The sequence below is a fragment of the Leptodactylus fuscus genome, chromosome 7 (assembly GCF_031893055.1).
Source record: "Leptodactylus fuscus isolate aLepFus1 chromosome 7, aLepFus1.hap2, whole genome shotgun sequence".
NCBI classification, from domain to species: Eukaryota; Metazoa; Chordata; class Amphibia; order Anura; family Leptodactylidae; genus Leptodactylus; species Leptodactylus fuscus.
In genome coordinates, this window is record NC_134271.1 from 75306513 (window position 1) to 75330951 (window position 24439).

At 43.7% G+C, this 24439-nt stretch overlaps 1 protein-coding gene across 8 annotated transcripts in view; it reads left to right on the forward strand.

Moving 5' to 3' along the window:
• GSE1 (Gse1 coiled-coil protein) overlaps window positions 1-24439 on the forward strand; it is a 303643-nt gene that overhangs the window by 249326 nt on the left and 29878 nt on the right. Inside the window, exon 1 of one of the 8 annotated variants that reach the window (XM_075282148.1) lies at window positions 9849-9907. The exons of 6 other annotated variants lie outside the window; for them this stretch is intronic. In XM_075282148.1, coding sequence (XP_075138249.1) covers window positions 9901-9907 — 7 coding nt within the window. In that variant the 5' untranslated portion in view covers window positions 9849-9900. Of the gene's footprint in view, window positions 1-9848; window positions 9908-23742; window positions 24149-24439 lie in introns of those variants that run through there. One more of the 8 variants, XM_075282149.1, reaches the window with a different exon arrangement.

The window sequence follows — 24439 nt, forward strand, 5'->3', positions numbered from 1 at the left end:
CTAACCAAGCCCAACACCGTACATATGTACAATACTGATCAGCCCATTCTCTTGAATGGGACGGAACTGCAATAAGACCATGTGATTGAAGGAATGATTGATGTGAAGTGGATGCGTCCTTTGGGGAGTGCCGCCCCCACTTCCAACAGCTGATCCATGAAGGTCCGACACCAGTGATCTTCAATTGATGGGTCATCAAGTCCTAGAAAAAGCCTTTTAAGTTTTTAGATTCTGCCGATTTGTACAGATATTGTCTAATATTATATCCATTATCGTGATTAGCTGACTGTCAGAAAAGTCCTGCCTGACTCTCTAGTAATTTTCCCAGTTTCTTCTTTGTAGGATCTGCCAATACTTCATTGCATTAGGTAGTTAGATTAGAAGGAGCAGCTTCCAGGACCGGTAATAATTCTCTTTACTTTCTTGGTATTATTTATGACTTTTTTTTTTTTTTTTTTTTTTTTTTTAGATATCAAATCTCTACTCTATAATATTATTATCGATTATTTGGTGCAGTATATCGCATGATATAGGAACACTGGTGAGACAGGAGGTAGAGGTCACCAGGCTTCTATAGACAGCATAGCTATGCGGGAGTCACTGATGGGTGTCCTAATAGAAAAAAGCTGCAGTGTAAAGCATGGAGCGGGAAGAAGCTTGAGCCTCTGATTTCCTTATTGACCCATGAGTTAAAGAAGCATGCAATGTGTATAATAACATCTGTGATTGTAGACTTGAATGGTTTTGAATAAGCAAAAATTGCATTTACAGGCAATGAACAACGTTTTGCATTTTTTCTGGAACCCCCAGAATTATAAGAACATTTATTATTAGTCTATAATGACAAGTGTTAAAAGCGCCCTGTATTCTAGATTTTAGCACCTGTTCCTATGAGACCACAGGGAAATGAACGTACAGTAAATAATTAAATTTTGCTGCAAGTTTTCATATTGGAGTTTGCGTTGAAATTCTCTGCCATTATTTGGGGACAAAGTAAGAAATTGTACGAGATGTGATATCCTGGTCCGCTATCCATCATTGATCTGTCCTGCCCTGGAAGGGTTAAGTCTTCACACTAGAAGGTGTTAATAGCCATACTTCAGACTGAGGCCATTTTCTCCCCCATTTCCGCTGGCAGAGGTTTGACACCTTATAAAATACAAGAGTGGTTCTCTTTTCCTATGGGCTCATATTATATTGTATATGTAAACCAGATTGTGACAGTATCTGGGTGTGAAGCTTAAAGGAGCTGAAACGCGATTTGTGTCTGTTACAGGAAAGAACAATGTGTTGTGTGTATGAAGTGCAATGATGTCATAAGCTAACCCACCTCCCCCCTCCTTAAACCACAATAGTCGGCAATTATAATGGAAAATATGTGTAAAACCAATGTGTGTGGGGTGAAGGGGGGTAAAGGGTCGACACCCAGCATAGCATCATTATTTAAACGTGTGCAAAAGTGATTTCTGAGGTGGGACTATTTAAAGATACAGTACCTATTTGGACAATGTATATCTTTATGTTGCATGTGTGATGTCCAGCAGTAGCCGGTTATCCTTCCCATCTATTGTTATCATTGAGACAATTTTGTATCTCTAAACCAAACCAAATGTAGAAATGTGATGTGATTATCGTCTTAATGGGATACTCCAGTGGTTACCATTGAAACTGTGTATTATTGGACCAAGTAGGGATGATATGTATTGAGCATTTCCACAACTTGTAAGTACCCAAAACTTTTAAATTATGTTGAAAAATTGGGGATCAAAATTAAATGGTAGCCGTACAGGTGGTCTGTGGCTGGTGAGTGGGATATGCTGGGAGTTGCAGTTGCTCATTGTCTCATCGCTGTCTAAGTCAGCTTTAATGGGTACCCAAGTTTTCATCAGACGTTGAAATATCTGCAAGGTCTTGCTGGGAAATCTGTTCTTTGCTTTTATAATCCTTCATACATGGTTTCCTATCAGGTTTTTTCTGCCGCTAATAGTCCCATTATAACTGCAGCACATCTCGCATTTCTGTCTGAGACTGGCTGTGTACAATAAAGAGTAGTTTTTCCCGTACCCTACTATTACTTTTGGTTTCTTTACATGTAATTCTGCCAGGAATAACTATAGAATAGAAAAGAACAAATCTAAGTGACCCTAATATAGGAGATCAAAGATAACTAGATTCCAAATCCAAGTTTATGATGCAGCTGAAAAGATCCATAACACCAAAAAAGAGAAATCTGAGAACAATAAGGAAAGCTGCTTGCTGTCTATAAGTAACATCTCATCAGCAATGACACAAACAGATAGAAGTATATAGAAGGAGATTCCTTCTTGAGCTTACTGATTTCTAAAGACTGAACTTCCCTAGTAACATGGAATGAACAGTAAATATAGTAAGAGGGGATACGACAATAGTCAACAACTTTTGGCTAAGGCTCCACGTAGCGCCTGCAGCAGGAGCCTTAGCTCAGTTCTTCTCGCAGCACTTCCCTCTGAGGACTATCTTCTTCAAATACACCTATAGGGAAACCAGTGTTTCCGTAGGTATAATTGACATGCAGAGATTTCCAAACCCGCAACAGTTTTGGAAATGGCAGAGTGTCCTCTGCGCATATTACCGTGAAGTAGTAAAATGCTGTAAAACGCTGCTTTTTTTTTTTTACACCATGTGGGACCCTGACCTTTTATAGAGATTTTTTTAGGCAGAAAAGAACATTGTGTATTCTACTTTGGTCCAGAACCATATTCTCTAGTAAATGAAATTAAGGCTACATTCACATCTGTGCTAGGTGTTTGTCCAGCACATATCAATCAGAAATTGCTGTATGAAAAAATGCTGAAATCCTGACTTTTTCTGGTTCTGTAACAGACCTAAAGAACGAAAATAAAAGTGTAAATGCGAATGTAGCGCAGGTCAGCATTATTGAGCATTTAAGTGATAACATACCAAACAGAGGTTTGCAAATATGTGGCCTTGCAGAAATGTGGCTCTCTTAACCACTGTGATTTTACTAGTCTCAGCCTGCCTGCCATATCCTCACAACAAGTGGAGAGCCACAGGTCCCCCTCCTTCGGCCATGAACCTGGCAGTAGACACCTAATGATAATGGAAGATGTGGAGGTTTCATGGAGCACAGAGGTTAATTGTGTGTGTGGTGTCGGCGCGGTAGGGGTTCCGGCTGAGATCCTCTCTCATTAAAATCTAACAACCTGGCTGCACCTGGGAGGCGATCATGGCCTTGTCATATTTTAATCCTCAGCCTTTCTGTTAAAGTCTGCGGCTTCCTGTCACCCACAAACAATGGCAGATCCGTGTTTACCCAGCCGAGTATCTCCCACACCCACTATATAAATACAGACAGACGCATCGCGGGTTTCATCAGCCACAGGACATCTCTAGGGTACTGTATAAAGCTGAGCATTTCCTACTTGTCACCCGCCACCTCCTTCCCTGTAACCCATTAATGGTGAGCAAAAGTTCTTAAGCTACCAGGTGATGCATTCGTCTACCTGGTATCTAAGCAGACTAGACTTCTTTGACTCCTCATCTTTTCAAGATTGTTGGCTTGCTGTCAGTGAATAGGAACATTCTGCTTTGTAACTGAGGGTTTGTTACAGTTATAGCCAGTCTAGACTGTGTGTGTGTGTGTGTGTGTGTGTGTGTGTGTATGTATATATATATACACGTTGAGCCCCTTTAATGTATTTAGCTGTTAAATGACTATGCTCATAGACGCCCTGATCAATACAATGTACCTATAATGCTGGTGACCCTCGGATGGGCAGACTCTGCACATTAGCTTTGTATTAATGTGCGACTGGTAATCCTTTGTACTGGTTTATTATATGATCTATATTAGGTGACAATTCCATGAAAGAGGAAGGAATACTCACACACACATGGAATAATGTTGCTGTATTACAGTAATGCAAATTTGTGTTTTGATGTGCCTACTTGCTGCCAGGCTCCATGCAAATATTACAGTCATGTGATACAATGATTGCAAATCATTGTGCCCCTTGCCCTTGCACATGTGATGGGGGGGTGGGGGTGGTGACCACTCAGAAGTCCACTATCAGGCCTACCAACTATTGCGTCCAGTGGACTGAAATACTTTGGAAGTGTTTTGATGGGTAGACATTCCTATGACGTGATGTGTCTACGGGACACCACCTCATTTAAAGCTACTGTGTAACAAATAATTCCATTGACAGGGTTGTTCTGCTGTAATGTGAATAAATCCTAGGCATTATATAATGACAAGTTCTGCAACTTTGTGGATGTTTCCATTTACTGACCTAGTCCTGCTCACATAGCTGAAGGTTTGTTAGAATGTAGGTAAACATGTTCTGCCCCAGGTCCAGTGCTACAGAGAGGTGTGTTCTCACACAGGTACACCATGAGCTAAAAGATACAATAAACTTTTGTAAGAATTTTGACATTTATTCCTAGTCTTTATGAACTCATTGATCTCCATCTGCATTTGTAGGGGTTACGGAGCACAACCTCCAGAGGTGTGATGTGTTACATTTTCATTTGCCACTCACTGATCACAGGGACAAGTCTCTTGTTAACACCTCTGTGTGATAACCTTGTCAAACCTCATAATATTTCACTAGCAGTTATCACAGTTCCTGAGCCATGGGCCAGCAATGTGTGAGAGAACACCGCCATTAGTGCCCTCACCATCTAAACACAGCGGACATGTTGACCCCCTGACTCAACGAAGAGGCTGTGCAAGGCATACTGAAGCTAGTGCTATTCTCCAAGCTGGTGACATCCAGGATAAATCTGCATGGAGATCAGAAACGTGTAAAACTTTATATCCATTGCAGAAACTCAAGAGCCAGGCTCAGATTTCTGCTGTGAAAAGATGCATTATATGAACATGCCTAACTGCAGATTTGATATGGAGGACTCTAGAAAATCTGGATTTTGCCCCATCTAGAAGGATAAGTGCATTCTCTCCTTGTGTTGCACAATGTTAGAGTGCAAACTAGTGCCGCAGCCGCCATGTCTCTGGCTCAAGCTTCTCGTGTTACAAACTGTCGATTGCGTAAAATGTTTTCATCTTGGAAGATGTATGGTCTTCTTGTAATGTTGCTTGATGGATTTCAACAGACTGTAATGACATGATGTGAAGGGGGGAACATATACTCTTTACGCCAGTTTTTGGAATAAAATGCAGCTTTAGAGCAAAGCTGTATTTGCACCACAAGTTATGATTTACCATGCCCACTTTTAAGAAAAGTGGGAAGCGTTGTAAGAACAGGGGGTATGGATGGAAAGGAGCGGGTCTTCACAACAAATATAAAATGATTTGTTCTAAGAAACTGGCACAAATAGCAGCTGAACGCTATGGCAGCACCATCAAACATCTCATGCAACCAGTGTTAATAAAATGGTCCCGCTGTATCCTCATTTGGGAAAGCTGTGTACTACCATCTACACTGTGACAGAAAAAGCGAAGACCATTCACCCCATGGGAAGCCATCTCTACTCAGTGGCTTGGCACGATATGAATAGACCTTGGCAGAGGGCGGCCCGCTCCAACACCTCCTAAATCCCCAAGTCTTTTCTGAATCCATTTTAGGCCAAGACCATAAAATAAAAAACGCAGAGCCGAGCAGAGACCAGTCAGCCATCAGCATGATTCATCCTGGGTGTCTCTCTATTCCCCTCCATCTTCCATGGGCTATAAATCGTGGTCTTGCCATCTGTACACTGCGGAGCACAGACTCTGGATAATTGATGTCAGGCCTCTCCCTGCTTGTCCATATTTTACAAGAGCGCGCCTTTTGCCAGGAACTCCATTATTGTGAAAAATCATACAGCAAAAAAATCAGAACAAGGTGTCCAGATGGTATTGCGGAACACTGTCATCTGAGCCATCCGGCTGTTTACAAATTATACGTTTTATTTTTATAGAATAATTCTCAATACATATAGTAAATTCTGGATCTAGTTCTGGCCACCAGGTCTTCCTCGTTCTCATTGGCCTTGAGAACGTCTCTAAGATTTCAGCCAATTTCCTTAAGAATTTAAGTTACTGTACCTTGTACTGTTCAGTCCTGAAGTCACTATTCTAAAATTTGTTCTTAAAAATCGCCAGCCAGCTTCAATCAAATGAAAACCACTAGTATACTACCTGCCAGCCATCCTGGGTTCAGTGGGACAGGCCTGAACTTTAAATGTTGTCCCAGGCAGGAGTAAGGTCTCGTTCACATCTGCATTGGTATTCCGTCGGGGGAAGTCCGCATGAGTACCCCTCCTTCCCGTACAGAATACCGAAAGCAACTGCAAGCGGTGTGCCATTGAGAGCACACGGACCCCATAGACTATAATGGAGTCCGTATGGTTTCCGCCAGATCTCCGCAGAGATCATGTAGACAGGAAAGTAGTTCACAATCTGTTTTCCTTTCCGCATGATTCGTCCAGGCAGTGCGCGGCCAGCACACGGACCCCATTATAGTCTATGGGGTCGGTATTCCATTCGGGGGGTTCCCCATGTGGACTCTTGGAATGGAATACCGAACACAGATGTGAACGAAGGGTAACTGGAGTGGATTCCAGGGGAACTCTGTTTATGCATTTTACTGTGGAGGTCAGCAAATGGGGGGCATTATACTATGTGGAGGCCACAAGGGAGCGTAATACTCTGTGGGGATACTTTGAGAGGCATTAAACCATCCATAAAACTCCTTGTGTGACCTTGTCCTTAGAAGGCTTCATTCAGATTGCGGTTTTCTGGTCAATATTTTCCATCAGTCTTTCTAAGCCAAAACCAGAAGTGGGACCTAAACACATGTTTTTCTATTACAGTTTTTCTAAGATTTTGATTTTCAAATACCGGTCAAACTTACTGCTGTGTGAATAAGGACCTAATCCTAGGTGTCTTTGACCAGTTCATAAAGTTCCTATTAATAAGTCAATTCATGGTCATGGTGTGAACTTTGTAGCACATGTTTATCTATAGTAAATCATCACTAGTGCATTCAGTCAATTTTATAAGTCATGACATTTCGGTCAAATGCAAATCATCAATACATGAACACAACCAAAGGAAATGTAAAACTCCAATAAAAAACATCCAATAAATTTAATGAAGTTTTCAGTTGGTTACAGCTCATTGCTTCAGCACAATTGATGAATGTTACCTAAATGTTCGCTATTACCCCCCCAAAAAAATCTAATTCCAGCTTTGTAAAATACCTCCTTTATATAGTAATGGCCTGAGCAGGATGCAATGCATGACTCTCTGCTGCCTCCCAGTGGAGTTTTACAATATTACCGACTTGTCTTTTAGCCTCTGTGATGGGAGATTGTCATGTTGGGAATTCAGCTGTGGACTGTGTGAGAGACCAATCCATGATATCCCCCTGTATTTACACAAACTATCTCATTTTCTAGGTCTTCAAATAACCCAAAGCAAGTATATATGCTCCAGCCTATAAATCCTATCTCTAAGATAGCGCCTCTTACCAATGACTCACGTCTTTGTCATAATGGACTTTGTCATTTTGAGGTATAATTTCCTGTATCCATGACAGATCAGCGTCTTATTATTAATGGTTTTACATGACCACTTATCCAGGTGCCCCTGGTCTACAGAGCTTGCATTCTAGTTCAAGCTCAAAGCTTCTTTCCTTATTGTATGTGATGCCTAGGGATGAACTTCATTCACAAGTACGTTGCAGAAAATAGCAGACAATCTTGTGTGAATTCACAGTTTGGGGAGGAAGCCTTCATAATTGAAGATAAGAAATAGCACTGTAGTATTGGTTACTTGTAGCTTCACAAAACTTTAGCTCATACAACCAATGATACAGCACCAAAACCAAGAATTCCTCTATGGTGACCCATAAACTGGAAATTTGCCATCGATCAGAGGTACTGCCATGCGGTTGCTTGTCAGGATCATTACTATTGACATTGAAGAGTGATCAGACCAGTTGGCCAGCTTGGACTGCCATTGATGTACATATAGCCCCTTGGATGCTGCACTGAGATATCTAAACCAAAGACATGACATCATTGTTAGTATATCCAGCCAGTCTTAGTGAGATCTGCCTCCATCCAGTAGATCACTGCCGCCACTGAAATCCATTGTGCTTGGCGACCTTCTGACATGTCATCTTCATTTTGATGGATTTCTATCTTCACGGTTTGACAACCTGGGACAATGTAAATTTGTAATAGTAATTTGTAACAACACAAGTTTAGGTTCAGTTCATATTTGCATTTGGGTTATACACAGTGGCGTAACGAAAGACTTGTGGCCCCGGTGCAATCTTTTGTCCAGGGTCCCCTACCTCATCCCTACAGTGAATTTTTGATAGTGATGGTTACGGGTGCTAAGGAATTTAAAGGGATTCTACCACTAAAACACTTTTTTTTTCTAGTGACCACGTCGGAATAGCCTTTAAAAAGGCTATTCGTCTCTTACCTGTAGAAGTGCTCTCCGCCGCGCCGTTCGTTCAAAATACCGGTTTGTACCGGTATGCTAATGAGTTCTCTCGCAGCGATGGGGGCGTCCCCATCGCAGGAGCAGCGATGGGGGTGTCCCCATTGCAGCTCGAAAACTCACCGCAGCGCCGCCTCTCCGGTCTTCGGTTGTCCTCCCCTTGCTTCTTCAGCGTACAGTCGGACGCCTGCGCAGTACGCTCTGTTCGACGAAGATTGCCGAACGTACTGCGCATGCGCGAAATTGCGATCCCAGCTATAGTGCGGGCACCGAACTTTCGCGCATGCGCAGTACGTTCGGCAATCTTCGCCGAACAGAGAGCGTACTGCGCAGGCGTCCGACAGACGCTGAAGAGGCAAGGGGAGGACAACCAGAGGGGCGAAGACCAGAGAGGCGGCGCTGCGGTGAGTTTTCGAGCTGCAATGGGGACGCCCCCATCGCTGCGAGAGAACTCATTAGCATACCGGTACAAACCGGTATTTTGAACGAACGGCGCGGCGGAGAGCACTTCTACAGGTAAGAGACGAATAGCCTTTTTAAAGGCTATTCCGACGTGGTCACTAGAAAAAAAAGTGTTTTAGTGGTAGAATCCCTTTAATCAACCCTTAGTGTGGTTGGGGTATTCTGTGGATCTCCTTGGTTTATGGGCCAGATGGAAGCTGCAATCTCAATACTGATGCCAGTGCTTATGGGCCCCCTAAGGCTCCTGGGCCCTGGTGCGATTGCACCCTCAAGTTACGGCCCTGGTTATACATATTCGGTATCTGTTGAGACTGTTCCCCAACATGTACCACTGTAAAGCCATACTGTGTAATATGAGTTACTGGCCACAGGGTAAAACAAAAGGAAAACCTTGTTGTTGTGGCTGACTCCGTGGGGATGCACAGTCTGTTCTGATTTGCTAAAGAGAAAAAAAAACAAACCAAAAGCGAAAACATTGGACTCTGTGCCATACGATGAACATGGTCAGCAAATACAATGTGAACAAAGCTTTACTATATGATTGTGACTGTACTGCTCAGGAACAGAGATGGGAATGTGGGTGTGATGAGGGGTGGATTTCTGTGTTTGTGGGGAGGACCATCAGCCCTGGGGGGCTCAGATAATGCTGTGCTTGGCTTTGTTTAGGCCTCCTCAGAAGGGGTTAAATAGATCCCTTTGAAGCCTAATGACTGGTGAGGGAGTTTGTGTTTTAGCAGCTGAAATCTGATGCCTTTTGTCAGTCTTGTGGCCACAGGTTTGGCTGCAGGGAGGGCGGTGGTGGAGAGGTTGTGTCTTCTCCATGGCTGGGTGTGTGTGGAGCAGCAGGTGTTTGTAGAGGGAGGCCGCAGGCTCCACCTCTCCGCTGGGTCATCTGCTCTGCTAATCTTCAGGAGACATGTGCTTCTAGGTGTGTTATGGCTCTGTGCTGGGGGATGTAATACAAAGGCTCTTCGCTTGTCATGAAAGGTGAGCTCCTCTGATTTTTCATATTTATGGGCCCTGGGTCTTGGAAGAGGGTTCCATAGACTTCCATGTCATTCTACTACTTCCTACTGATCTAGTAGAGCAGAGGTGCTGTGGGATTGCAAGTCCCTGTATAGCCTGTTCTGTGCAGATCAGCAGGTCGCCTTGGAGGCTTTATGTACTTACTGTCTTTACTAAACTGAATATAATAAAAGTATTTTAGCTTTAAGCACATTTTGCAGGACTGACTCACAGTAAAGCTATAATTGTGACTTCCTGAGGCAGATCCTGTATCAGATGTGACATATTAACCCATTGCAGGTTATTTCTGGCATTGCATATACCTTTTGTACATAATCCTAAGTAAGTGCTCATCTGCACCAGGGGGTGGACAAATACTGTAGACTCCAGAAACCAGTTCACCCAGCAGATGAAACTTTTATAGATGTCAGTAGAAAATAAGCTGTAGCAAATGTCAATGTAGAAGACCAGCCAGCTCCTAGGATGGACTAGTCAATGATGTAATCCTTCTGAATGGTGCGCTCCTGTCACTTTCTTTTTGGTTTAACATCATAGTCTATTTTGAGGTTGCATATTGCAGGAGTAAACAGTAGCTGTGCCCCATGTGGTTCTGGGTGGAGTGCACGGTTTGGTGTCTGCGCCAAAGTCATAATTAAGTATTAATGTTTAGCCAGATTGGGATCTGGGAAACCAGAGAATCTGCGCCGTATCCTCCTCCTTTATACCTTCCAGCTGCTCGAGTGTTTACTAACAAATGGCTATGACCTGTGGGGTGCAAAGGTCTTGCCCTCCTATGCTGGAGCGCCCCAAGCTGTAAATGCAGTGATGGGGAACTTGAGATGTATAGACAAGGCTTCTGAGCTGTAATGACAGTCTGTGGAGCTGTCCAACATTTAGGATTTTTGGACCATTACAGATTTGTTTGGACAGGAGGCAACATTTTTATATTTTTTTTGTACTTTTTGTAGACAAAACCTCTTAAACTTGCACACTTTTTTGTGCCTATGTGGTGACCATTGTCGATGGTTTGATGGTCAGTCTGTATAGTTTTCTGTATGAAGAATGAGTGACTCTTCCCATTTACGCTCCCTCTCTGCCCACTGTTGGGTGATTCTGCACGTGTGACCCCCTCATTCTCCAGATGCCTCATTGAGTGTCCATGAAAAGAAAGGGGAGGTGGAAGGAGGGCATATAAGGAACAATGAGCAGATTGATCAGGTCAGCAGAAGTGTGTCTGATTTATGGCCTGGTGACATTGATAACAGACGGTGGGGAGGTTCTGCCTGCACAGTACAGATTAGGCCATGATGCAATAGATATGGACCATGAGGATGCCATTTACTAGGCTATCGTCATCCCTGGAAGCTGTCTTTTCTCTGATATATCAATAATGTGACATTTTTTTCTTTGCCATGTGTAAAAGAGGATGCCGGGGCTCTACCCTACATAGTAAGACCCTTCCTAATTGTATGTAGTACAAACCTTTACATACACCTGTATGGAGGCGCTCATAATGGAGGTACATATCCAGAGATGACCTAAAATGAAGAAGTTCACCCATGGCTAGCCCCCCTCCTCTGCCTGCAGGGCACATCACAGATGCCAGAGACCCGCTGTGTGTCTGCTCTCCTGATTCTATTGTAGAGAAGTTAATTGGAATGTGTGTGACAGAGAGCTGAAGAGAACATACCCCCCCCCCTTCACTTTACCCAGAGATAAGCAGCACAGCCCCCACCCTGTGTTATTTTCCCATGCATGCCCTAGAGGCACCTAACCCTGCCGAGTGTCTCCCTCAGCCACCAAGCATTACATATATTCTATCCACGAACAGCCATGAATTGTTCTTGTCCAGAAGTGTGCAGGTGTGTGTGTCTATGCCGTATAAATAATAATAATGATAATAAATGAGGATGCAGCAGACCTTTGTAATATAAATGTCATTGTAGGTCTGTGCACCTGCCGGGGCGCAGTGCAGGGTGTGGAGGGGTTAAGCGGTTTGCTCATCTGCACCTCTGTGCTCCTGCGCGCCCTTGTTGCCCTGACAGGTATTGATCCACACAGATGTCGTGTTGCTTTGCTGAACTTGTCGGGTGTTAACCCCTCAGGTAATTAGCAGCAGATGTCAGAAGGCCTGGGCTGCCTTATTTTTACTGCACTGAGGTAGGGGAGAAGGTGGAGGGGGTTCAAAGGTCAACCAGTCAGTAGCAAAACCATCTATCTCTACTGTGCAGCTTGGAGGCCCCCTGGACAAGGTGCCTATGATCATGGCTCATGTGGCGCTCTATGAGATATTGCCAGCAGCCCACAATAGATGACAGATCCATGTTTCATGGCTCTACTGGTTTTGGATTAAATATCCAGGTGATGGTAGGAACATAAAGATGTAAATTCTATTTCTCCTATAGCCGAGGGGGCATCGTAGGCTCCCGCAGTGCGAATGATTGCCGTGGATTTCATCTGTATCGGGGCAATGATCATCAGCCGCTCTGTTCTCACTAGACCATTGTTCAGACTGATTAGACAGCAGTGGGGCTGAGGAGACAAGGCTTCCGGGTTACTATATGTGCTAGTATTCTATCTGTCATTTACAAGGGTGTATAGCTTCAAGTCTGCCGAGATATGAAGGGGGCCCTGACCTCTCTAAAACTGTCAGTAGTTTGCTATTTAATAGTCAAGTTGCTCCAATTTGAGCAGTGTTGTGATATTTTTATTCTGTCTTGTGCTGGTTGGGACAGTTAGGCCTTGTAAATGCCATATACCTACTGTTCCACCAATAACCATTAGGACATCATCACACAGGTTACTATTTCCCAATCTGATGCTGGGAGTCCTGGTCTAGACTCAGGGTTCATAGTCCCTGCTTTCCCTCAGCTCTCATGTTCCTTACTTTAATCATCTTTTCAGCACGAGACAGTAGAGCCATGAGGAAGCATAGATGTCTGTGATACTGGGTGTCTGGGTCCAGGAAATATGGCCGACATCTGGTCCATAAATCAGACTTGCAAAGAAACCCCTTTAAAGGGAATCTGTCGCCATGAATATTCTGTGCGATCCGCAGGTAACATGTTGTAGAGCAGGAGATGCTGAGCAGATTGATATGTAGTTTTGTGGGAAGAATCAGGATAACCTGTCATTTATACTTTTAATTCTCTGCTCTTTCTATGTTTAGAAGGAGTAACTGAGTCAAGTGGACGGTGCGAACTATGCAGGTGCCTAGAGAGAAAGCTGTCACTGTTAGGACCACCCAGTGGACTCTTAGAAGTAGTACCATGGGTAGACATGACAGGTTTCCCACAAAACAATGCACCAATCTGCTCTGTAACCTGCTGCCGCAGACTACACTGCTTTTCATGGTGACTGATTTCCTTCACCTTCCATCAAGCACCCCTTGATCTAGTAACATACAGGCAGTAGAAAATAGTAAGGTGACTTCAGGATGGTCTGTTTGTTGTCCGTATCCATGGAAACTCATAGGTCTGCATACAGCTGTATACACAAACTGATAGATTTGTACTCTTTGCTCTTTTTTTTTTTGTTATTGTAACAATTCTAGTTTATGACCTGCCTGTAATATAGCGCTCACACCCTTTGTACTAACTGACTTTTATTTTATTGGTGTGTATGTGTGTCAGGAAAAGATCATAGATAAACCAATATAACTGTTAAGACGGACATGGAGTTTTCCTTGGATTATAATATTTAGCTGATCACTAATGATGATCGTTGTCTACGACGCCTGTACTATGGCCCTTTCATGTGTGACTGATGAATCTACCTGCTGGCATTGGAAATAAGCATCAAAATGAGTCAGGTGTTGGTATTTTTCTATAAAGATAAGATTCGCCATGGTCTGACATTAGATGGTGATGGCTCTACATCCATACCTCACACAGAGGACACGAGACGTGGTGTCAGCAGCTGGCCCGGCAGAGAGAACATGCCAGAGGCACTTTACACAATGAGCATCTTATATAGATCTCGCCGTTTTCATGGCATCATCTGAGAGTCATATGCCGGGTGATAATGGGGAGGCAGACACAAAGCTTTAATAACTGCAGCTTGTGCCGAAGGATAAAAACCAATCCGGCCAGATCCAGAGCAACAAACACATCTGCGATTAAAACTTCTGAATTATTCATTATGATATTTACCCTCCCATATCTACAGGCATCAAATGATCCACCATTAAATGTCTGCACAGTATACAGTAGCTGAATATCAGGTGACTGCTCACAGCAGTATATTAATAACTAGAACAGTCATATTATATAAGTGATCATTTGGGATTTATAGAGCAATGAGATCAAATATGTTCTATTATCTGTAGCCAGAGGCAGAACTTAAAGCTTGTGGGCCCTAATGCAAAATCTGTAATGGGGCCCATTAGAATAGTGATATATTTTATGTGGTACGGGAACCTTTAGGACTTCCCCAAGGTCCGGTAGCGACTGTTTCCTCTGCACCCCTATAGCTTCACCACTGTAGATCCCTTGAACTATCAAACTATCCACTGTATAGGGTCTTTGCACACAGCTTTTATGTGCGCATGAGCTCTAAGATATGTTAACTTTTCTTTTTTTTTTGCATCCCTAAGGCTAGGTTTACATCTGCGCTGGGCTCTCCGTCATTTGGGTTTGCTGGGAGATCCGAACAACACAGAGCATGTCTGCTGAAACATCGTTACCTGCAGACCCCATAGACGATGGGGTCTGCAGGTGTCTGTTGGGTTTCCACCATTTTTAGAATGAAACCAGCGGAGGGAAAAGTCCCCAGTGCAGGACTTTTTTCCCCTCCGATTTTCTGCGGATTTTGCAGGAGAAACTCCAACTCAGATGTGAACCTAGCATAATGCCATCCATGACTACAGACTGCTATATGCTTCACCTCTATTGATACACTGTAAGCAAGTTTTCATTCACTGACCGCAAGTCAAGATACAAAGGGCTAGTTCACACGTGGGCAAAGGGGTGGATTTTGACAGCGGATTTCGCTTGGCCCGCGGCTTCTGCCTAGCGGCAGCACCCTCCTATGTCGGCTTATTCATTTGAGCCACACAGGAGGGGAAAGCTGCGAGCGCGATGGTCGCGGCAGGCGGGTTTTGACCAGAGAGAGACGTGGCTCGCCGCGTCTCTCTCTGTGTCAAAACCCGCGTGGACGGTTCACATGTGAACTGACCCTAAAATGGTGAGGAATTTGCACAAAAGGATATTTTCAAAGTTACAGAATTTGCCCTTAGACCATGTTTACGTGGCATTGCTGCCACATGTTGATTTTTTTTGTAGTTTAGAGGGATTTATTTGTTGAAGATTTTGCTACATTGTAGGAACCAAAGCCAGGAATGAATTCGGCAGGTGGAGAAGTAATTCATTCTTTTTGAATCCACTTCTGGCTTTGACTGTGACCCAAAAAGCTAGAAAAACCTAACACCTCACGTCTGGATCACATCTGCGTTTGTTTGGTATTCCATTTAGGGAGTCCGCTTGGAGAGTCCCTGAATGGAATACCAAATGCATTAAAAAGCAGTTAGCAAAGAACGCACACGGACCCCATAGACTATAATGGGGTCCGTGTGTTTTCCGTGTGGTGTCCGCATGAATCATGTGGAGAGAAAAGTACTTTTCTCTCTACATGATTCGTGCAGAAAACACACGGACCCCATTATAATGTATGGGGTCCCTGTGCTTTCTTTGATAACCGTTTTTTAATGCGATCGGTATTCCGTTCAGGGGGTCCCCAAGCGGACTTCCCGAACAGAATACCAAACGCAGGTGTGAACCAGGCCTCAGCCTTAGATGAGATTGGGTGATACCTTTTTAATTTGAAGCTGGATCAGCAGAACATAGATCTTCGTCTGTGGCCTTGCTGCAATAAATAGTCATTGGCAGCTTTGGATACCCTTGTGTTTGACAGCAGGAATACCTTCTATCCACTACCAGGTATATGTGAACTATGGAACCAGCTTATTATACAAATTAGAGGGTGGAGACAGATTCAGCAGGAAGTCTAGTTGTGTGAAAGGAAAGATGACCCCGGCTATTCTAGCTTTGAGGCAAGCATTAAAATGGTAATGAGAATTTCTGTTTCAGCAGTTAAACCCTTGTCTCATGTTTTATGGACGCCAGGTTTTATGGCAGGATTAGGTAGGAAGTTTGCATAAGTCCTGTTGACATCTGGATATCTTCTACATGTGGCTATAGACACAGTTTATATGAAGCAGCAAACTTGATAAAACAGCCACTTTGCATTTAGCTTCTAGGAAGCGATGAAAGAAAAAAAAAAAAGGTTCCAACACTTTTCTGCACTATATTCATCATCAATATCATGGCCAAAAGTGGCTTGTGCGTGGCACCAGAGTCCCTGCATCATCTGGTTTTGTTGAGTAAGATTTCTTGGCAGCATGGAAGCAGTGCTGACCATTCATATGGGTTCCCCGCTGTCACTGCCAATCTGCTTATTTCAGTCCAATGAAAGAATAATGGATTCCCTTCCATTAACAGCTGCCCCCTCACTCCCTGTGCATTCCCAATGGACTGAGTCTCTGATGCATTGCTTTGCAATTTGTCCCCCCCACCCCCTTCTTTCTGTGATCTTGGCACAGCTTGATGGGATTTGGCCTGGTGCTGCCGCTGCTGGGTTTTGCACATAATATTCTTGTTTTCAGTGATGTGTTGCAGGCCCTTCTGGCTCTGAAAGGGTGACATTTTTGGCCTGTACAGAAATTTGTGCAGCATTGATGAAGAGTATTACATGCTGTCCTGGCACTCATGTGACTTGACCCGAGCTCAAGCTGTGATGAACATTGCAGGGTATCATTAGTCAGGAGAGTGGAGCAGAATCAGGAAGTGGGTGGAGGCAGAGGAGGGAATTGGTGCTTGAACTGGGACCCGACTGAAAAAAAACCCCTTGAAACTATTAGCTTGTAATTACAGAGAAGGGAGGTAGTGGGCCTGAGGTCTGGTGTCAGAGGAGCTGCGGATGAAAGGAGACAGTAATTACTAAATCGGCAGGAGGCCGGCAGAGTGCTGATTAGTGATTGCTAGAAGAAGAGTGAGCGGAGAGGTGCAGTTTACACACTGAGCAGACCATGGCTGCCTATGTACATGTATACTTTATCATTAGTGTGCTGCTACTAATTAGCAATGCATTGCTGAGCCGCTTGCTGAAGTGGGCCATTCAGGGCGCTCTCAGCCGTTAACAAGCCCTGGGCGATTCCCCCTGACTCTGCGCCTTGGGCTTTGATGCTGATTAAGGTTGGCAGGATGGGGATGTGGTACATGGGGACTGGCGTCAGCAGGGATGCTGAATTTTTAGCGGTCAAACATGGAGATGTTGTCCATACGTTTCAACAGGGATGTCTTATGGTGGAAGGTGATGTATGAAAAAAAAACAAGGTATTGACCCAGTATATCTACTACTTCTCTTGATTATGTCATTTCAATACATTCTGTAGCGCCTAACTGACCTTGTCATTCACTGCTTCGTGTAAGGCTCAGAATTCTCCAGCGTTATGTCTTGAAGTGTGGGAGGAAACTGAAGTATTGAGACTTACCGTAAATGTGGGGAGAATAAATAGTCCATGTAGATGTTGTTCTTTTTCAGATTCAGCCCCAGCTCTGCCATACACTGTTCACAGTAAGTAGATGAGAATAGTCACTCACTCACTCACTCAGAAACCGTCGCAGGCCGTAAATAGAGAAATACTGACCTGCACTGAAGTGAGTGCTTTGGTTATGACAGAAAGCCCTTATTTTGCTTCAGCATCCGTCTAAGGCTGCATTTACATCTGCGTTTGGCTCTCTACTTGATATCAGTTTTTGAAACTATCTCAAAATCCTAAATAAGAACGGTTTTGAAAACAATTGATTTCAATGGGTTGTAAAAACCATCTGCAGGTGTTGCATATAGAGCTTTTCCATCTGGTTTCCTCTTTTTTTTGGAGAACAGTCATACTTGCAAGACTTTTTCTCCGTCCAAAAAAATGATAGTAGACGGACAGTGTAACCCTAGCATAAGCATGTTTTTTTTTGTTGTTTTTTTGGGGAGTTTTTCTCTCTGCTTTTGCACAATCCTTTATCTACCATAGACTTTTATAGATTTATGTAATCTAAGTTTAGCAATCTGTCTTGAGACAGACTCTGAAAAGACTGCTATAAGGCTCCGTTCCCACAGAGTAACGCGCCACGCATTCAGACACGTATACACGTGTCAGAGTGTGAGCGCTCAAAACAGATCCCATTCACTTCCATGTGTGCCGGCTTACGGGCGCTACACATTGAAATCAATGGGAGGCTTTTTTTCAATGTGTAGCGCACGTGAGCCGGCACACATTGAAGTGAATGGGATCTGTTTTGAGCGCTCACACTCTGACACGTGTATACGTGTCTGAATGCGCGCCGCGTTACTCCGTGGGAACGGAGCCTAAGGCTGGATTCACAGAACGGAGTTTAACTTTGTCCGTGTGGTGTTTGTCAGAATTACCGTCCTGACCTTCATGCCGGGAGCAGGACTCAATATTTGAAGCTCTGTCATGTGAATCTAGCCTTAGTCATTTTAGTAAATGAGAAGGGATCAGGGATCGGCCTGATAAGAGCAGTACCAGGCAGTTCTCTAGGATAAGATGTATTATATAGAGCAGCTTGTTATCACGTCTACTGTTCATTCATTGGACATTCTCCTCTTGATATTTACCTGTCTACAGCAATTCACACACCAAATCCGAACCAGTACCATATAAAGCAGCTGCAGAGTTTCAAAACCATTCGTAAGGTGACGGCGTTGTCTCAATGAGCAGGAAAACAACTTCTATTCAATATGTAAGTTATTTCTAGAAAGTCAGCGGACAGAGAAAAGTGATAAAGTTAAACTTTCCATTCCCTCAAATGACCCCTGAGTTGTTCCAGAGTACAAGGACGTCGCTAGACTCTTCCAGTATCTTCTGTGGCTCGGACCCCAGGTTCCAACACATGTGCACTTCATCAGGGTATGCGCTCCTTGGCTTCATCTATGTGTAGAGATGTCCCTGTATCCGGGGCATCTGTGCCCATAACCCCTATAATACTTGGTTTATGAATTTTATCCTCGTACTCAATGGAACTTTCAGGAAAAACCTCTATTGTGCCACAGAAACAACTGCTTTCAGCTGAACTGGAACATCTGACATGCCCATGTACCTTCCTATTGCTGCTCCTTGTTTTTCGCCATTGCAAAAGTTTAGTCTGAAGCAATAACAACTGTAAATCTGTTTGCATGTGTAGTCTGATGCTGCTGTTGTAGGCAGGGGGACTGCAAGTCATGTCACCCACTGTGAAAGGCCATATACATGTACTTCCCTGCTGCATGGTATACAGTGTCCTTATTCCAGAGAAGCTTATCTGGTGTATTGTCCTCATCTAGCTACACCCAACACCACCAGTCCTCTTGGTTTTGGGTGGAGATGGTATATAAGCTTTTCCAGCAGCTGCATGTATCTCAGTGCTATTGCTTGGTGACTATAAGAGGCAGTATTTAGCAGGCATAGTATACTGATGGCGCTGCCTCTTTAATAAACTCCAGCTCACTCATGGCTTCCTCTTATCTCCATCCTCCCCTCTAATGAGGCAGCTCAGGATTTCCAGTCCTCACTCCCTTTCGCTAATCTCCTCTTCTTGCTTAGCTCTGGCGTGTTGATAATCCTCTCAAGCAACTTTGTGTGTCAGCAGTGTCCCCTGCTGGTCACTTACCATAGTACAGATGCGCTTATATGCACCTGTCGCATTCATACAAAGGAGTCACACATTTCGGGACCTGAAACTCAGGTGAGGTCATACATGTACAGGTTAAAGTGTTGCTCTTACTGAAGAGAAATCTTATAGTGCCACTTCTATGCGGCTGCTTGTTATAGTGAACATTGTTCTTTTTTTTTTTTTTAATTCCTATTTTGCTGCCAAGAAAATCATTCTTCCGTATGCAAATGTACTGTTCAGCGCAGCCAGGGTATATTTACACCTGTCACAGCCCCCATTTTTGCCTGTGGTTGCCACTTTTCATCTTAAGAGGAGGTGCTAGGTGGCCCTGCACATATATGTGGTTTAAAGGGATCCTATGATTCAGAAGTAATTTTTTGTCCCTAACACGTTGGAATATCCTTAAGAAAGGCTATTTGTCTCCTACCTTTAGTTGTCTTCTTCGTCCCGCCGTTCCGTAAAAATACTGGTTTTCGCTGGTATGCAAATGAGTTCTCTCACAGCACTGGGGGCGTCCCCAATGCTGCGAGAGAACTCTCCAGCGCCACCTCCATCATCTTCAGGAATGTCCTCTTCCTGTGTCTTCTTCCGGCGCAGGGTTTGAAAATTGTAGGCCTCGGGCAGAGCTGGCTGCGCATGCCCACAGGTCACAAGAAAATGGCCGCTTACTTAATGTGTAATGGCCACTTACTTAATTTTTCTTGTGGCCACGGGCATGCGCAGTAGGCTCTGCCCAAGGCCTACAAAGCCTGCGCCGTATGAAGTTACAGGAAGAGGACGTTCCTGGAGAAGATGGAGGCGGCGCTGGAGAGTTCTCTCGCAGCATTGGGGATGCACCCAGTGCTGTTTGAGTGCTGGGGTCCACCCCAATGCTGCGAGAGAACTCATTTGCATACACCAGTATTTCTACGGAACGGCGGGGCGAAGAAGACATCTAAAGGTAGTAGACAAATAGCCTTTCTTAAGGCTATTCTGACATGTTAGGGACAAAAAATTACTTCTGAATGATAGGATCCCTTTAAGATCAATTTTTATTGTGGTAGATTCCCATTAAATGCGGGTTGTCTATATTGAGAAGTAGTAGCCTGCAAATAACCCATTATTGGGAGTTATACAGAAGAAAGGGATTCCTTTTATTTAACTCCAAGACTGCCTGTGTAGACCAGTGAGTGGAAGAGTAAGTGAAATATATCACTTTTATCTATTTGACATTAAAATTTCCTGGCAACTGGAGGTTGTCTTAGGTCCTGCCAGACCATTGGGTCTTAACCTGTTTGACCGTATCTAGTATGAATATGAGTCTCCAGAGGTGTAGGATAGCTACTCATACCTGATACTTCTATAATAAAACACATGGGGGTGATTCATTAGGATTGATGTCCTCTGTGCCAGCGCAGAAAAATGAATTCTGGATCAGCCTGTGCCTCCCATGAATTAGGAACACCTCCCAGCAACCCCTGCCTAGACAAAAATCTACATCAGGGGTTGGGCTGTTGTAGATTTTACTGTCATTTATGCCACTACTGTGGTGTAAATGATATCATGGCATGAGTGGTGTTGCTGTCATCTTGAAGTATATGGGACTGTGCTGCAGTAACTAAACCCACCACTATACTTTGTACAGGGAGTGAGCAGCACTGCTCTGAGCATGTAAACATGACCAGGATCTCCCCTGTCCTCCAACACCTGATCTGCGGGGATTTTGGCATTTGGACGCCCATAGATCTAATATGCGATCAGTAGGTATGTGCAGTTTAACTAGACCAGACTAGAGTAGTGTATGAAATGCAATTCTTTAAAATATCTGCCCCCTTGAGCAAAGCATACATCAGTAAGAATAGTGAAAGTCCCAACTACAATGTCATGTCTATGGCCATCTTTAGCTACTGCATCCTAGTGACTGAAATGACTTGAAATTTGATTCTGCCTACAGTGTGTACATATATATTGTCAATTACACATGTGCTGAGGTTCTTATCTCTATATAAGTGACTTCCCAAATTCCAAGACAGAGCTTAAGGGCACAGATACAGGACTGAGATGTAAGGAAACTGACTGTGTGCCTTGTCTTAGTAATACAGTACTGTAGAAAGACGTCTGTCAGTTCCAACCGTCTCCTGTGGGATTCTGCTAAGACCGCTAACTTTTTTTTTTTTTTTTCTCATTTTGCATGGATGATTTGCCATGACAAGTGCACCTGGGCCACTGTCATTGGAAGATTAATGTAGCTACAAAGCTCTGCTTTATCTGGAAACAAGTTGAGGGGGGGGACTGATGAACCTCGTCTGTTCTCTGGAGACCATGACTAGTAGTGTGCTCTACAGGCAAGGCAAAAAAATTCAATATCTGGTAGGCAAGACCTGTACAGGATGCCATGGCTGACAGAGCGTCGCAGTAATTATATTGGTGCCTTGTCAGCGTGCTCCAGAAGTGACTCCTGCTCTCATTATTTCTTTGTTTATCTACTTCTCTGGGTCCATGTGGAATACAAAGAAATATTCTGCCTACATAGCAGCAACATTTGTGCATTTATCCCTGAAATTAACAGTTTGGCTTTTATTTTTAGGATTGTAAATTGTCGTAGGAAATGTTCTGCCTTTTCCGGTCAGCGTCTTCATTGCTTGTAGGGACAGTTACATAAACCTATGGACCAGACTCCTTGGCATTTCCCAATAGCCATGCTATTATTGTGGAGTATAAATCATTCAACCTACTGAAAGTGCTGTCTATGTTCAGTCTTCATGACGAGGATGTAGAAGATGGCCAGTCTATCTAGGTTCTGTGGGGAGACATGTTTGAGCTTGGTGCACACTCAGCAATGGGGTTTAGGGCCCTTCGCATGGGGCAGTTATTGAGTAAATTGTGGTTTTGTATAAGAATTCACAAACTTTGGCTAATGTAGAATTATGCAATAAAAATTCTTCACTTGCCTGAGATTGAATCTTTAATGATGGCCTAAAATTGTTGTCACCGAATATCCCCTTGTGCAAACAGGCATCTTCTTCTGGATAGCAGACAAGACTGGAGTGAATGCTAACAGGAGGAAAGACTAGCAATCTCCGAAACCTCTGAAACTAAGAAAGTAACATCCGATTATCGCTACATTGCCTGTCTTTAGTACAACCAAGACTCAAGATATAGTGGAGTGGTAAAATGTAAAAGGACCTGTATACTGTAATCTGTTTGGCTTCCATAAGCCGTTGTGTTCTTCCATGGACACACACAGGCGGTCACAGGCTTGAGGTAACTGTTGGCCCATAGGTAGGGGGGGAGGAAGTCTTTAGAGCTGCTATGAATTTGGAATGTGAAGATGAGCTCAGTGGTATAAAGATGACCCTAAACAATTGATAGGTGACATTGAACAATGGATGATGTTGGTCAGCCGCTTTCCAGATGGGTCATTTGTTGGCTAAGACTTAAAATTTTGGTCAAATAGTCAGGAGAACACATATTTGTAAGAACAAAGGATTTTCTATCACTAAAAGAATATTCCCAGAACAATTGTTGAGCCTTTGGGCAAAATCATTAAAAAAACAAAAAAACCTATGATCACTTAAACTGTAACAGCCAGTGTGGCCTAAAGCGTGACTGTGAAATGATCGATCACCAGAAAACTGTTGCTTCAACCATCCTACTTTTATCTAATGTGTATGGTCACCTACAGTAAAGGTTACCAAATACACTTTTGTAACCATATATATTGTTGTAGGATTTATACATATTACAAAGGGTTAAGGGAAAAATATATATGTATTAGTAGCAAATAAAGTCTGATTGGATACTCTTACAAACCACAATTTGCCAAAAAGTGGTCTTTGTAAAGCACGGATGTTCGAGGAACATAATCTACATTTTGACAGCCGCTCACTTCTCCTAAGTTTCCCTACTTGAGTCACTTGCTTTCTGATCCCTTGCCCATCCAGTGAGCAGATAAATAAGGCTGAGAGGTTTGACACGATAAACCTGGATTCACAGGCTGCTGGTTACTAAGCAGAACTGATCATTTATTGTCTCCAAATAATCCGAGCCCTCTTGTATTAATAATATGGAATCTTCCTTCTCATTGCCACATCCCCCCCTCCCTCTGCAGAGGAAAGATGGGAGGACGCAGTGGGGTCAAACGCCCCCTGATCAGTGCTTTGAATAGACTCCTCTGCTGTGAGTCTCATGACAAAACGGTCACTGTTATCTGCAGGCAGCCTGGCTGGGGGAGATGGGGCCAGCCCATGTGACGCTGGTGGCAGCTGTTAGAGGCTGAGTATCAGCTTGTTTTCACAAGGCAAGTGTGGTGCTGCTTTGTTAGATAAGCCTGGGACGCTGGTGGAGGATAATGCTGTGTCCTGGAGCCTTTATTTGGAGAGTGCACGGTTTAGTCCATCGACTCAGCAAAAATTAAGCCAAAAAATAAGAGAGGAAGGCAGAAGCTTCATGACAGACAACCTCTGCTGTGGTCCATACCGAGCTGCATTGTTAATGCTTACATTCAGGACGGTTTTATAAGGTGACGGTGGCAGCAGCCCGTGTTGTTTTGCTTTCCATCCCTTTGTCTATCTCATAGTCTCACTCTTGCGGCTTTGCTTGCTCTCATAACATCTCATTCATACATCATCTCACTTTCCTGGAGTCTTCCCCCTTCTTTCTTTTTAGTTTTATTGTTTCTACGCGGGTCTTTCCAGTTGCTGGTCTTAGTGGCTGGTGCTGTGTGCCCCCCTATTCACCCCAGTGCTTCCTTTTTCCTCCGTCTTTCCCCTTCCTCTCCATTATCCTCCAGACCTAAAGATATTCTTAGAAC